This window comes from Falco peregrinus, chromosome 8 (genome assembly GCF_023634155.1).
Source record: "Falco peregrinus isolate bFalPer1 chromosome 8, bFalPer1.pri, whole genome shotgun sequence".
Taxonomy (NCBI): Eukaryota; Metazoa; Chordata; class Aves; order Falconiformes; family Falconidae; genus Falco; species Falco peregrinus.
Genome location: NC_073728.1, coordinates 31,323,522 through 31,339,200, shown reverse-complemented (window position 1 = coordinate 31,339,200; position 15,679 = coordinate 31,323,522). Strand labels below are relative to the sequence as shown.

Genomic DNA, 15,679 nt, shown 5'->3' with positions numbered 1-15,679 from the left:
GTGTCAAGAATGCAGATCAGATTCCATATGTTATTTTAATTATTAATTAATCACTTCAGACAGGAGACAATCATGATTTTGAAGTTTTTGAAGTAGAATGTTTTAATTCCTTATACGTAAAGAAGAAGGAATAACAGGGCTGCAGCCATCTGAAACAGGTACAAGGTTGCTCAAAGAGGTGATTTATTAAGAATGAAAAAAAAAATAAATTTCTTAAGTTAGCCTGGGAGCATTAAGAGACAAACTGTAGTTGCCTAAGAGGAGAGGATTTTGATGCATAGGACAGAAAGGAATGATCAATAGTTCATAAATATAATGGTGGTAAACATAGTGACAGGAGAAAAAATGTATGTGGCTAATATAATTGTTACAAATTTAGTAGCTTTTGCTGTGAGATCAGTTACTGAAGATTTAAGATCGAGGTGGTAAAAGATACTTTTTTTCTGATACAAGATAAATATGAAAGCGTTGAAAAACAAAAAGGAGTTAGAAGAAGCACAAAGAAGTATACTGTATTAATCCTGTTGGAGAATCATTTTGTATTCCCCCATCTTAATTATAAGGCATATTCTCAAAACCCATTTGTGGAATCTTTGACCTTGGCAGAGGTTGAATGCAAACATGCTGGAGGGGATGTGAGGGAAGAGCCAGGTAGCAAGGGGAATGTAAGGGCAGGACTCAAACTGCAAGAAATTGGAAAATAAATCCTGGGTTGGCAGGAGAGTGCAGACTGGAGAGCACAACAGAGGAGTTGGGAGGAAGGAATAAAAGACACTGCATCAGAGTCATCCTTGCAGGAGAAGGAGCAAATAAATTCCTTGTTGAGATGAAGCTTGGCAGAGCTTGCTATGGCATCAGGTGCTGACGTCTGGTGTTGGAAAAGAGGAGGCAGAAGCAAGGCAAACTGTATGACAGACCAAGCAGGGAGCCTGAAGGCATCTGTTTCCCAGCCTTAGGAGGAAGCTAAGGTGGATTGAGGCTATGCACTGCAGTGGGGTTCTGGCCACTTGCAGCAGCAGCAGGCAGGGACTGTGTCCAGCTGGGCTGGGTGGCTAGGGGACAGCAGGGGTTAGAAACACTTGAACTTTCAGTGGTGGGACAGGAGAGGGGCAGAGAGCCATCTTCCCTAATGCTGCAGTCCGGTTTTGATTTAAACTGTAATGAACTTCCATTTTACAGCAATAAACATAAGACTCAAGAAATAGCTTTTGGATTCTTGTTAAATCATCACCATCACTTTTTTCCCAAACTGACTTCTTGTGCTTCTCTGAGACAAGTATTTGATTTACATTGATCAAGTGCTGAACTCAGCTACTGCATGTATTGCTGGTGATGTGATGGTATTTGAAATGTGTAGCTTTCGATGTAAAGATGTAAAAAAATGGAGAGATTCAGGTCCTTTCTGGCTTGTCATTTCCCCTCTGACCACTGAAAAGCGTTGCTGCATCTGTAGATAACCATAGCCTGCTCAGAGGCTTCCAGAGTATTTAGGACTGGATGGATGTTGGCTTCACGCTTAATTGGAAATGCTGAGGAGAGGAGTTGGGGGCAGTGTGCAGGGAATTCAACATTGTTGGTTCTTCACTTTCTCTGTATTTAAGTGTTCCTTGCTGATGGAGCACAGATGGTCTTAGATTAAGGAAAAAACATGCCAGAACTGCAGGCTAGGCTCAGACTGTGGAGTTAAGCTTGACATGAAATAAGCAGAAGGTTGTAATTAGCTTATCAACAGTGTTAGGCACCTGGTAGAGGAAAGCAAATATATAATGCACAGCATAGCTATACAACAATAAAAAAATAATAATACTGAAGTCTGCTTTATGAAACATGGGGTACCTTTCATCACTGACTTCCTCTTCCAACCCAGCCTGGTAACACCTGAAAGGTCTTACTTACTGGTTATTAGTCATTTATCAGAAATGACACTTTCTGGCAGTTTGTGATGCTGAGCACAAAATCCCATAGAGTGTAAAGGTCAAAATCTGGGTGTGCTGCTGATAACTCTCCGGGGAAGCTTGCACGACACTTGCCTGTGCACCGTCTGTACTCCCTGATGTCAAATATCAGTCATCTCGCTGCTCTTTTGCAGCCACATGTTGTCTTTCACCTTAACACTAGGATTCAGGCTCTACGGGGCAAGAATTGCCACTTAGCTTTAAGCAGAAATGCCTAGCAGAGCGCAACTGAGTATTCCATGTGCTTCCACAGCACACGTCAAAATTCTGCTGTCTAGGAAGAGCAGTCTGGATCCTTTCTCTAGGTATATGAAACAAATGGAAATACAGACATACATCTGCTGAACTGAATAGGCAAAGATTCCTTTTTAGCTGAGGATTTAGAATTTTTTCCCCATATCCTTGAGGCTCAAAAAATATTACTTTAAAATGGGGAAGAGCAGAGGGGAGAGTTGGGCTTTGTTTAAGTTCCCGTGGTACAGGCAGGCTCTCTGTCTTCAGCCTTCTCTCTGGCTTGCACAAAACTGGCCGTGGCTAATTAAAGTAATGGCAAAGCTTTCGTTTGGTCTTAATAGTGCATCTTTCACTTTAAAAAAATCCAGTGTCTTCCCTTTTGGTTGTACTACACCAAGCTTAAGTGCACAACCAGAAAAGAATGTTGATATGATAAATTGAATCACCACGCACATTTAATTGCACGCTGCCTCCTTTTTTCAAGCCAAGACAGGACTCAAACCATGTTCAACCTCTTACACAATTTTAATGAGAATATATTGCAGTGTTTGTCATCTGATAGAGTATTAGGCTCCCCCTAATGCAATAGGTGTGATTTCCCTAAAGAAGAACAAGAGGCACAGAACAGTGAAAATGTCATGTAGAGTTCTTCATTAGTCTCTTTAATACTGCAAGACGTGGTGATTTTAATTCCTGAATCTCAGCCTAACTGCTAGGCGAATCAGATCCAAATTGGGCATTTCCTCAAACTTATTTTAGCTCCTTCTCAAAGCAAACAAATAAATGCTGAACACACATATTCGATGATGTAATCTGGAAAGGAATAAAGAATGCAAGACTTGCCCGCTTCAGAAAGCTGATAATACACAGAGGTTTCACATGGGCTTCAGTGATTACATTTTCAGTTTGAAGCATATGTGGGAAGATTGCTTTTCATAGCTGAACTATTAATGTGGGTGCGCAAAAATGCACTCAGTTGACTGTGCAGGATTTGTCCAGTTTGTCTTAGAAGCAGGCGGGGAGGGAACATTAAAAAAATGTCTGGTGGAGAACCCTTAACATCTCTACATAGCAGTGAGCTTCAAAGAGGCACAATGGCAAGGAAACCCAGAGCAGAAAAATGAGGGAGAGTAAAATTGCCTTGCTTGATGCAGAAATACAAAGGAGACTATAGCCATGGTAAATTGATTTTGTACTGAATATGGGCTTGGTCCACTGGAAGGGTTTTGAACCTCCTATTCCAGAAATTATTGTGCAGAACAGTAAGAGGAGGCTGCTTAGAAGTCTTGTCACATCCATCAGTGGAGCCTACAAAGAGGAAGGAGGGATTTAGTTCTGAATGGCGACTCTGCCAAAGAACATAAAGGGGTGGAGATGGACATCTTTTGGCGGTAGAGGAGCCTTAAAGGAAGAATTGCCTCCGCTTTATCAAGGGCAACCATTGCTGTGACTCTGTTCATTGGCTTGCTTCTTAGAAATAGCTTGTTGTACCTTGTTTGTAGCAACTGAAGAAAAACCAAACCACAACAAAACCTGTTCTTTACAGAACAGACAGTGTTGCTGGGGTGAGAATTAGTGCTGTGTGGTGCCCACCTGGCCAGCATCAACTGCACTGCCACGTGCATTGGCTGTGCTGTGCTTATTATATTTCTGACCCGTACGTGACTGCAGTGGAATTTTTCTTTAATCGTTTTTGACTCAGTGTATGTTAACCTCTTTATTTAGCTATTTTATTGATTTATCATATAAACTTATGTCTCTGTAATCTCCAGTACATTTAGTAAATGTTTGTTGTCATAAGCTATAAACTGAAGGTGACATGGCAAGAAACCAAATTCCACTGTGGCTGTTAATTACCCAGTATGCTAAAAATCTTGTCTCAGGTTCTATATGCTTTTGATCTTCAGCAGTAGGAAACACTGTAAGTCATCCTTCGCCAACATCCCCTGTACTGTTCTCCAGTTCTGGATGTTGTCATTCATTCTAAACCGGCTACAGGTAAGAGCTTTAAGGTCCTTTTTTACTAGCATGCCAAATGTCCCAGTTAACTAAGACTATCAATCTGTATTTGGCCCTGTGCACGCTTTTGCATACTTAAAAGCGATAGAAATATCTGATGGGTTAAGTTCTTTAAAAAAAAAAAAAAAAAAAAAAAAGATAAACATTCCCATATAGCTCTTGCAACTAAATCATTGCAGTGTTAAGCACTTTCAAGCAAAATAAAGTACATCATCAGCAAAATTAAATCATTGTCACAGACTGACAGTTTTCTTTACATAGAGTGATGAAAATACAAACACTAGATAGTGGAAACAGAAACCCAGTGCCATCTTTATCTCTCTTCTTCAGAGCCGTATCTTTCTTCCGAAGTACCATGTTGGCGTGCTCATCTAACATTGCTGCATAAATACGTAGCTGTCAGTCTAAGCTCAGCATACAGCTGCAGCAGAGCGTGTGCTCCTTCTGTCTTTACCTCTATGGACAGCACGGCAATCCAGTCTGTCGCTGAAACCTGTAATCCGGGCATCACTCCTGGCTTCCACAAGCCCTTCTGTTCAAGTATACTGTGACATCCATAGTTCCTGTTGGTGCTGGATCACCAGTGTCTTTGCACCCTGCCACTGATTCCCCTCTCTTCAGGCGTATCCTGGTTACATTGTGTTATTGCTTCTATTAATTTTAAGAGTCTTTCACAGACCTGCTTATTACTTCGTGTAAAAGGCTAACCCCACTTTAAATCAACCCATGAAGCCAGCATCTCTCTCCTCTGTGGTTAATGTCACTTCTTTTGCTTTCTCCCATGTGTCCCATTTGTGTCTCAGAAGAATTGCATCCTTGATATACTAAAACTCTTCTGATTACGAAAATCTCACAATGAGTTATGCGGTTGGTGAGCCGTGACCTTTCCCTATTGTGTGGTTATGCTCCGTTGCCTCCCTGTGCTCTGCCATCCACTGCTACCTAATGCTTCGTATATTATTATAATTTGCTTATAATGCATTTTGACAGGACCGTACCTACACGGGCTTGCACAGGGAGTCCTGGGCTATGACGGAGGCTCACACGCGCTGTGAAAACTGTGAATTTGGATGACAAAGTTCCATTATGTAAAAAAGCTCAGATTCTTCTCTGTGTGGAATTCAGCATCAAGTTACGAATGTTTTACACCACGGTTACTGAAAGTGTGCTTAAAGCACTGGCAAGTCAATCTGTTTGCTTCGGATGTGAATTTTAACTTGACAGTACCTCCTGAAGGTTGACTTGGCTGCTCAATAATACATTGTACACTAAAATTCCCAAAGAGCTGAAAAAAAGTACAGGTTGTAACCTGGATGTGACTATCTTTATTGTTTATTTTAGAAAACACCACTTCAGTTCTAGTACTTGGTATTAAATGTTCTTTACTAAAGCTTTAGACAATTGTCTTTAATAATAAAACCTTGTACTTCTACAGTGCTTTCCATTTGAGTATACTGCAGAAACTGTGATCTGTTAAGCCTCATACAATGCTCCTTTCAGATAAGGAAATGTATGGTCTGGAGTTGTAAATTCCTACCTGACGCTGCAGAGAGAGCGGAGTGTCTGATTTACAGACCTTATATTGTTTAATGGAATGTCCTGCAGGAAAAATGGAAGTTGAAGGCACCAAAACTTAAATTTGCTTTTGTACATGAGACTGGCCTTGCCCCAAGAAGTTGGAAAGAAGGCAGGATTTGCAGCATCTTGCCCATTGTTCTAGTATCTAAATTCTCTCCCCCTGTGCACCACCGATGCAGTGGATGCATTTTGTGATACTAGCAAAAAAAAGCTGTCGAAGAACTCGTTTTGTGCTAGTCAGGAAAGTTTTTAGTCCTCCAGAGAGCAAAGTTCAGTGCTCATCTCTGCCTCCAAGATGCTCGCTGGCTCGTCCTACTCAGCTGACCTCTCTGTGCTTCTGGTTTTCTTTTCCTCCCATGTGCCTGTGTTGTCTGTTTAGCTTGTAAGTGCTCTCAGACAGAAATTCTCTGCCACAGTATGTTTGTATATTGCCTAGAAATATGGGGTCACAATCTCAGTTCATGCCTCTGTGTGCTCCTATAATGCCAGTAAATAACAAGGGATTTTGAAGCTGTGAAAGAGAAAATCAGTGGCATTGACCATCCAAGAAGAACTCGGAGCAGCTGAGAACTTTCCCTCAAAAACTAACACTTGCAGTTGAAAACAGGTTGTCTCTATAGGCACAGACACACGACAGAGGTACAGGAGCTTACCCACTTACTGCTTGCTGCAGCTGGGTTACTGGGATGTGCTTTCTGTGCAGCAGAACTGTCAAGTATTTTACCTTGAATCTGGGATAAGAGAGGAGCATAAGCAGAGTGGGTTACCATGACTCAGCTGATGTAGCATAGCTCATTGGGCTGGGATATCTTGTTCAAAGTAGAGCTCCCATACTTGGCGGCTGAGGCTGCGTTCTGCCAGGTATCACAGCCATGCTCTGTCCGGGTGTGCATACAGTCTGGAAACATAAGGTGGAAGGACAGACTTGACTAATCAGTGAGGCTTAAGAATGAAACAGACAAAGAGTACATAGTCAGTCCTCTTGGAAACTCTTCTCTCTCTCTGTTGGGTGCAGATGTACACCATTTCTGTAATTTTTGTACAATACGTGAGCCAGGGTGGAGGAACTTCACTCAGATTTGCATTTCTCTTTGTAAGGATGTGATAGGAGTCTGTGAGAGAGAGAAACGTGAATATCCAAAGATGGTATTATCTGGAGCTGAGTTAAAGATCCATTCTTAAAATGAGAAAACCCTTCTTTCTGATGAATTATTCCATCCTTACTATGCCGATATGTAGCATCCACTTCCGCTCTGATGTGAACAGAGTGAGTGATCGTGTTCACTGGCCAATAAATGCCAGGCCAAAATCAATCCCACTATAGTAAGAGGCTGACTTTTTTTTATAGAGAGAAGGTCTGATTCGGAGATGAAGTTTATGGGAACTAGAAATCCACTGATGTTTTTTGTTATAATTTTTTTTGCATGTTTGCCAGCCTCCATCTTCTAAGTGTTACATTTTGAGGTCTTCCCCTGCTGACTTACTTCCCAGCCACTCCAGAAGAGCAGTGTGACTGGACCAGTCTGTTGATAGCCACTATGGGTGCTTAAGTTTAAATGAAGCAAACAACCTGAGTTTTACCACATCTCAAAGGATCTGAGATCACTTAAGGGAAATCAATTAATAATTTGATAAAACACAATGCAATTCGGTTCATTCAAGCCCCCTCCTCCCCCCGCAATGAATTGACTGAATCCTGTGATCATTCCTCATACCTGTCACTGCGTGCAGCAGTCATCTGTAATTTGTATACTGCAGTATGTAGCAGAACTATTTGCTGAAGCTTGGCATTATGTTCTTTTGGTATTAGTTATCTGTTTATCAGACATGTTTATCACAGTTTTAATAAATTACCAGTGTTGGAACTTCAGAAATGGCCTCTAGTGTATTAAGCTACTGTGCTTTGTTATTAAGAAGTTAGATTTCAATAAGCTATTATTTATAGAGCACTGTAAATGTGCCTTGTCCCTCAATGCTTCAAAAAGGGAATTTAACTTTCCACTTTTAGACTAAGGCAGCAGATCTTTATGCAGATGTCTGGAGGATTAAATAGGGAAGGAATAGCTAAAGTGTTGTAGCAATGTTTGTATAGTACAGATCATAGAAACCAAAGTTAAACAAGAACATTTTCATGGATTTTTCTGGATCCAGCCTATAGAACTTCTTTCAAAGATTTTTTTCTTCTAAATGCTGTAAGACCCAGCATTACTATTCTCTTTAAATGCTGTAGAATTTGCCCAGGGAAGGGTGGATTTACAGTGGTGCTATCTTGTGTAGACACTGCAAAGTACATAGAAACATAGAAATAAACGTATGTCTTTATCAGCAAGAATCTATGGGTGATATTTTAGAAGTCTGAAATCTCTTCATCAGTATGGATGAAAAGATTGACATCTTGTAGAGGAATGAACTGGCCTCTGAGCAGCCACTGTGTGAAGGACTTGGTCTGCACCCCTTAAGCATGTGGTTAAACTAAACTGGTCCGGTAGGGTATGTAGATATGTGTTTTATTTCCATTAAAATTGGTAAATACTAAATGCAGTGCAGAGACATTGTCCTTCCATGTTCCTCTTTCCCCAGACAGGGAGAAAATTTTCCATACCTTACTGTGAAATGAGCTGATCCAAAAAAAATTGTAAATGTATATAAGAAATGCAGAAAGTTTTGCCTGGTATAAGGAATCCAGGAAGCTGAATTCAAAGCTTCAAAGTAAGTCTGTTTTTTTTCCAGAGGTACATTTCTCTGAACATACTAGTGCCTTGTACAGTTACTGGAAGGGAAGATGTAAATAAATACACAGGGAAAGAAATTACTCTGCCAGCTCAGGTCTCTAGTGCACAGTAACTGTCATATCACACCACCTCCTGCCCTCCCTCCTCATGCATAACTCAGCGAACAGCGGTGTGACTGGCAGGCTCTGCTTGGGGTGCCCTGCACGGCACGCACGGAGAACCAAAATCACCTCTTACTCCATGGGCAGGTTGAGGAGTCTCCTGTGGGCACTGTGGAGGGTTGATGGAAATGGATGCCTCTACCATTAGCAATCCCTGCAGACCCAAGCCTAGAACACAAGGTGCTGCTTCTGCTGATGTTAGCAGAAACCTGAGGAACTCAGTACCTTTTACAAAATGCTGGGCATCTCACAGAATCAGTCCCTGCTTTTTTCCACAGTAACCCTGTACTTTTTTTTTTTCATCTCCTTCCAAATGTACACAATCTATGTTCTAGTATTACACTATTTTCTCTTCATAGGAGAGAACAACGTGGTTCTGGTACTGTCTGCAGGCATGCAAGTCTGCCAGTAGCTTGCACGGAGTACTTATTTAATGGAAGTGAGGTTGGTAGCAGGTGGATAGGTTTGTAATAAGAGACCTTAGAAATTGAGAATGGGTTTAATTTACCCAATAAACATGCGTGTAACCTATTCTTCTCCAGTTTTCATTTTTCAGTTTTAAAGCAGTGTTCTGGTTTCGCACAAAAACCTGCAGCCTCTGTTGTGCAAGTACAGTGCAGGGATTAGTGTATGCTTAAACTATTAAATTCATATGTGGTGTATGAAGTAATTATAAATTGCTGGCCTGAATGTAAAAGCTGGTCCCTAGAAGTCAAAGTGATTTCACATCAGCATTTGAGGATGCACATAATTATTGATAACAGGACTTGCTAGTGACAGGCAGGTACTTTGGTTGCCAACACTGGGATGTGCAGGTGATTAAATAAATCCATCTAGAAAATTTCTCTCAGCAGTGTGTGCTGAATAACTGATTTGACAGCATATGACGAGCTAGAATTTCTAGAGAACTGTTGATCAGCCATCTGAACTGGGAACAAACCATGATACTTGTAATTTATTAGAGTTGTTAACTCTTTCTTTCTGTGTCTGAGTATGACATTTTTATATTCAGATAAACATGGGGCTTAGCCTTTGTGGTGCCTTTCTGTTAATTTCTAACTGGGCAGTGTTGCACCAGGGTGCACAGGACTTCTGTTGTGGTTCTCCTTCATGTGACTTCCTAAAGATGCAGAAATAACAAACAGATGCCCTTTTTTTTTTTTAATTGAGAAAATCTGCCTGCATAGAACTCAAGAAGAGAAATAGAGATGTGGAGAACCAGGTTTCCATGCAAATAGGCTGAAGGAAGGCATGTTTAACTGCATTTTCAGTTCAGGGACAAAGTTGCTAGTACTCTCATGCCTGTCTGCGCAGGTGGCTGGACAGTCCTGCTCGTGGTTTGCATGACTCTTGTCTTAACACAGCAGCTGCAGCCCTGAGCTGGTTGTTTCATTCATATGGCATATAAATCTGGTGTTCCTCCATTCTGCACGTAGGCCATATGTTTGTAGAGGAGGTCCTCAAAGTGGCTGGGAACACTGTTAGAAACTGCATTTCTGGAAGAGCAGATGATGGAAGATTGAAGGCGGGGATGCTGGAGAGCTTGTAAGGAGGTAGCATGAGGAGCTGAGATGCTCTTGGTAAGGATGTAAGGGGAGGAACTGCTGATGTCCTGACAGCCTAAAAAAAGTGTTTGCTTGGTTGGTTAAGCACGTGGCAAGTAGGGAAGAAGCAAGGAGAAAGTACCCTCTCCTGTATTTGCCTGTAGCCTGGCACCCAGGTCTGTCACATTTTCATCCAGGCTCTGTGTTCCATGACCCATGCCATGAAAGTTGTTTTATTGCTGCATGGATTCAGAGGTGTCTGCTGTGCTGCTTTTGACTGACATGTCTAACAGGAAGTACAAAAGTAATCCCAGATGTTTCCTGGAACTTCTGGAGCTGGGAACCTTAAATGACACAGACAACTGAGTAAATGAATCATAAACTCAGAATGATGACTCAACTGAGTGAACAAAAATCTTCTGGTAAATACAGTTTGTACCTTATCCAAGCGTGCAGAGACAGCTTTCAGCAGTAAAAAGAAGTAACATTAATTTGGTTTATTGAGGGAGATGATGAAGGGGAGGGGAGGCACCTAAGTCAGTGTGCAAGAAGTTGGCTATTGAGAAGCATTACAATCAGGTAAGGAGGAAAAGTACGAAACATCCCTTACAGTGCTGTAGTGTTGTGCAAATGTTAAGTAGGTGTCTACCTCACTGAGAAACATATGGGTACACACCAGAAGAGAAAAATCTTTCTGAAGATTTCTCTGTCAAATGTCCAGGATGTAGTTTGATATTGGGGCAAAATGAATCTAAGGTAGAGGAGGAAAATTTCATCTGGCAAGGATGGGTTTGGGATGGACACACCAGTGAGATGCAGGAGGTGGTGCACCAGCATTACACAGGGAGTTTGCACAAAGGAGCCCAAGACAACAAAGATGACAGTAGTGGAACATTTTGATCTGAAAAGACAGCTAATCAGTCAAGCAAAGAAACCAAACAATGCTGGAAAGCTCATGTGAAATCCCAAGCTCAGAGGTCTAAGCCTGCCCAGGACTTCTTACCAGGTCCAACCCAAAGGCTATGACCACAGATGTGTGCGGGCTCCTGGGAGCCCAGCAGGAGGGCATACCTAGGTGATACGTCAGCTGACTGGTGCGTATTCATACCTTGCAGTATAATTACTTAAACACACAAAAAGCTCCTTGGTTTTTCAATTCTATTTTTATTATTGACAAGATGTTCTGCTTTGCAGGGTCATGATTAGTTTCTTTGAGTAACTAGAGGTCATTGGAGTTACTCAGCCTTCAAACTAACTCCTCCCTGTCCTACCAAAGACATGTGTGGGACTTGTAAAACATGCTCTGAATTGCCATATTGCTTAATTATCCTCAGCTCTAATGAAGTGCACCCTGACTAATGGTGCAGTCACAAACAACATGTTCCTGTAATCTGGGCCATCACCAAGAGCTTCTGTTATCGCTAGACTCATCAAGGTGGCGCTTCAGAAAGCTGAAGGGCAGTGTTGCCTAATAAAAACATTTAGGCTCTGAGAACATAGCTGGAGGGGACCAGTGCTCTGACTTGAGCTGTATTTACAACATGTCTGAAAGCTCTGCGGTGCAGGTGGCTGGCAGGAAGAGCTAGGTGTCCCCTAGGAGGACAAATTCTTCTCTGTTGCATTGCTGCAATCCCAGAAGACCCAGAGTATTTGCATTGAAACAGCATCGATTGCTGAAGTAACCAACAATTTTTGTTTTCATCTTGTCCTGTCAAAGCACTGTTAAGGTAAACTGGGGTGTATAACGGAGAGTGCTCTGTCTCTGTTTTTGAAATGAAAGAGCCACCTAACAAGCCGCCTCTTCTGGATTATTTTTTTTTTAAATTAAGTTGTCAAAAATTGATCCAAGGTGCAAGGATACTGTGGTTAGATGAATGTAGACTAGAATTGGGACTGGGGATCAAGATGCTGCTGCACAGTTGTTTTGCAGATGTCAAGGGCTCCTGGGAGTCACCAGTCAAAATTCCTTGCTCTCCTGTGATGGTTTATTGACAAGCTTTCTCATCCAGTGACATATCCCCTCTCAGGATATGGCAGAATGATCCTTTTCAGCCAGGATTTATCCCAGCTCTCACAGAAACACTTCTAAGGCATAAGCTTTTGGCCTTCAGCCTGGATTGGACTGAGTACATGGGAGGTATTTCCCAAGCGACTCCCAGGGAAGGAGAGAGCTGTGCTCTTCCTTTCTCCCACTAGGTCTTTGCCTGTGCTCAGAAAGTCATACTTCAAGCCAAATGGAACTGAATGCTCAGATAATGGTAAAGACAGCATTTTTTTTGAATGAGGTAGAAATATTCTTTCCCCAAATGTTGTATAAAAATGCATTTCCTGGGTGGTGTCATTTCTTGTGCTTCTGAGCAAGTGTCTTTGTGGACCTGAGCTGGGGGTGGGATAATTAATCCCCTCTTCTTAGTGGTCTCCTGTCTTTCTCCTGCAAAAACCAGGATTTATCATGTGTCGAGGGGAAAATTTCTATGGAAGCCCAGAGTTTAAATAAATGTATTGGCTACAGTGAGAAGGTTCAAGAAGAGTTCGGATCCAGACCGAACTTTGAAGCCATTTCCTGTGTTGGTAATGGACTGGAGAGAAAAAAAAGGAATCCTGGCTCTTTTAGGGGAGCTTTGGATCTGTATCTGAACTTTGTGAGTCTGGCCTTTCCCTATGTAACAGATCTATTTTTCTTGTACTCAGAATGATGTATTATGTATAATATGGATGTTTATATGTATTTTCACCTCTAGCTAACAATACCTGCTTGAATTTGTTAGGACTATTTTAAAAAAGTGCTGAAGGGAGGAAAATTGCAGAGGGCACTGAATGGTTGGGTATGTTGCTGAATATTTTAAATCTAAAAGTTGTCTCTAATGCAGCTTTGCTGGTCTTCACTTTTCTTGTGAAGAAAGGAGCCTCTTTGCTCCAAAACAGTCAGTCAGAACTGACTGGGGACCCCACATGCTCTCAGCCCCCAGTCAATAGTACCCTCAGCCCTATACGTTTTACTCCACCTCAGGATGTGATCCCACTTGTCTGGCATCACAAATCACCATCCAACCTTTCTTCCCACTTCCCGTCTCTCCAGGTTTCGCCTGTCAGCTCCCATTTGTTGTTTTATCCAGCTCACTTCACTGCAGGATTACCTAGAAGGTGATAATCTTGTAGGTAAATTTAAGGAGGCCAGCAGATTTGTGCAGAACTTCTGGATTTTGCTGTAGGGAAGGTTTTCATTTTGGTGGTGAAAACTGGTGGTTTTATACAGCACTGTTCTCTTTGAAAAGAAGGTGATGGCTTGGTGTGTGGGGCTTATGTCTTGGACCTTCCAGCTGAATGACTATCAGAAGTCGTATTTACATGTAAATTAAAGTCTGTCCTCTGTTAGCATTCCACTTGCTTCTGCCTCTGGACTTCTTACCTCTTTATCATTTGTGTGCACTGTGAGCGCAGTGGGAGATACATATTTACCGGCACAATGCTGCTTTTAAATTGGGGTGTGTAAATTGGCTGGAGATACTTGCTTTTGTTTTGGGAGTCTCCAGACATGGTGGTTGGTGGCATTGTCATGTGACTTGTGCATTTTGGTTTCTCAGGCAACAGCATGGGGTTCAGATGAAGACACCAGGAGGTCCTGTCAAAGTAAAGGGAAAACAGAGGTAAGTTCTGCTTTGCTACAATGATGTTATGGTTAAATTTATTTGCATCATGTGAAATCCACACAGGGAGCATCTGACACCAGCTTGAGCTTGTAAATTTGCAGCAGTTTAGATTTACCACCACAAGCGTGTAATAAGCACCACGAAACAAGCCATTTCAAAGGCCCCCTGTCCAAGTTATTAGACTTGCTCTGCATTAAATTTAAAGGTGATTTCACTGCTGGAGAGGACACAATTTGTGACACATCAAGGAGCAGAGTGGTGGCAAGCCAGGGGTAACATCTTGCGCAGTGGGGTGTGAGGCCGGGCAGGTTGGCTTAGGCTAGGTACTTAGCAGTGAGCCGCTGGCATTCAGCCACATCGGCTTCAATGCTTGTACACGGTTAGAGTTCATCTTTGTATAATTTGCTTGAATATGAGAATTGAATCTGCTAGCACACTGCAGTCCGTTCAGGTGCAGTATCACGGAGCTCCTTTGAAGGCAGGTGCAGTGTGCTAAACAGCAGTTTAAAGTAAGAATTGCTTGAACCAACACATGCTGTCCCAGAAGTTCAGTTTGCAGGCATTTCTGATTCAAACACAGGTCTTTTCTGCCCCTCTTCTGAGAAACTAAAACAAAGCCATCTAACTAAAAGCAGGAAATACTGTTCAAAAATCTTCAGGTCAGGCCTCAACTGAGAGGGTGTCCTGTTGTCCTTAGTACCACACCGCAGAATTTTCCATCTAAACCAAAGGAGTCGAACAAAGGATAAGAGAGAGTAAGCATGATCTTTGCTTAGACATGGACAGTGAAACAGAGAGTGAGTGTGTGGCTGGCCCAAAATGTTGGAATTCTGCCAGGTTTCAGTTCAGTGCTTTAAACACAAGCTTATATGACCTTCCATTGATCATATTAATTTTGTATAATAAACTTTCTGTGATTACTGTATTAACTTTTATAAACATTAAAAAGCTAACTTGAATTTTGCTGGATAGGCAACAATTTGCTTCATGTAGCTGTGGAGAAGAGGAGCATGGGTATTCTAGAACATCTGTTAAGAGTTTTGTGTAGGTTATGCAGGAAAACACCATGGAGGCAAAATGGGTTGGGCTAAATGAACACCAAACATGGCCAGCCATGAGAAGAACCCAATAGAAGTTGGACAAGATCAAAAAACTGCAGAACACAAGACAGGAGGAATTCTTGAATTTGTCATCTTTGTACTTTTTACTGTGTAAAGAAAGGATATTACTCTTTTCTTCCATTGTAAAGTTTGTAAGATTTAAATTCTGTCCTATTGTTCATGAAGAATTTGAATTTATAAGCCAGAATTCTTTTTTCAACCCCTGGATAAAGCCATGCATTTGACTGAACAAATTCTAGGATAATTTCAGTTTATCTTTTTTACTGTCATGCCAAAAGAAAGCGATGGTCTGAGTATCTTTGCTGCTGCTGCCTCCCCAGACTGCAAAGGGTTTGCCAAAAAATCCATGAGGATAATGCCCTGAACAGTTGAGTTTATGCTGATTGTGATCCAGAGCTTGAAATTGTTCAGTGGGCAAAGTGGCAATGGGTGTGAAGTTCTGAGGAACAGTAATTAAGCAGACTGTCAGACACTTCTTGACACAGTTAATGGCAAATGGAGGTGTTGACTAAGAGTCTGACGAGAAGACATGAAGTTACGAACAAAGGCAGAAGGATCCTGCAGTAGCTAAGGAAACTCAGATCTCCCAGCTCTATATCTACTCTAACCTGTGTCCATCGCTGAGTCACTCTTGGGGCAAGCCTACTCATTCATTGTTTGTTACACTGCAGAGAAATGACTTAAC

At 41.8% G+C, this 15,679-nt stretch overlaps 1 protein-coding gene across 5 annotated transcripts in view; it reads left to right on the top strand.

The window, feature by feature from the left end:
- The window catches only part of SEMA5B (semaphorin 5B), a 281,793-nt gene that overhangs the window by 184,218 nt on the left and 81,896 nt on the right, over positions 1-15,679 (top strand). For all 5 annotated transcript variants that reach the window (XM_055812546.1, XM_055812543.1, XM_055812544.1 and 2 more), the window contains one exon: positions 13,808-13,870. In XM_055812546.1, coding sequence (XP_055668521.1) covers positions 13,808-13,870 — 63 coding nt within the window. The remainder of the gene's footprint in view (positions 1-13,807; positions 13,871-15,679) is intronic.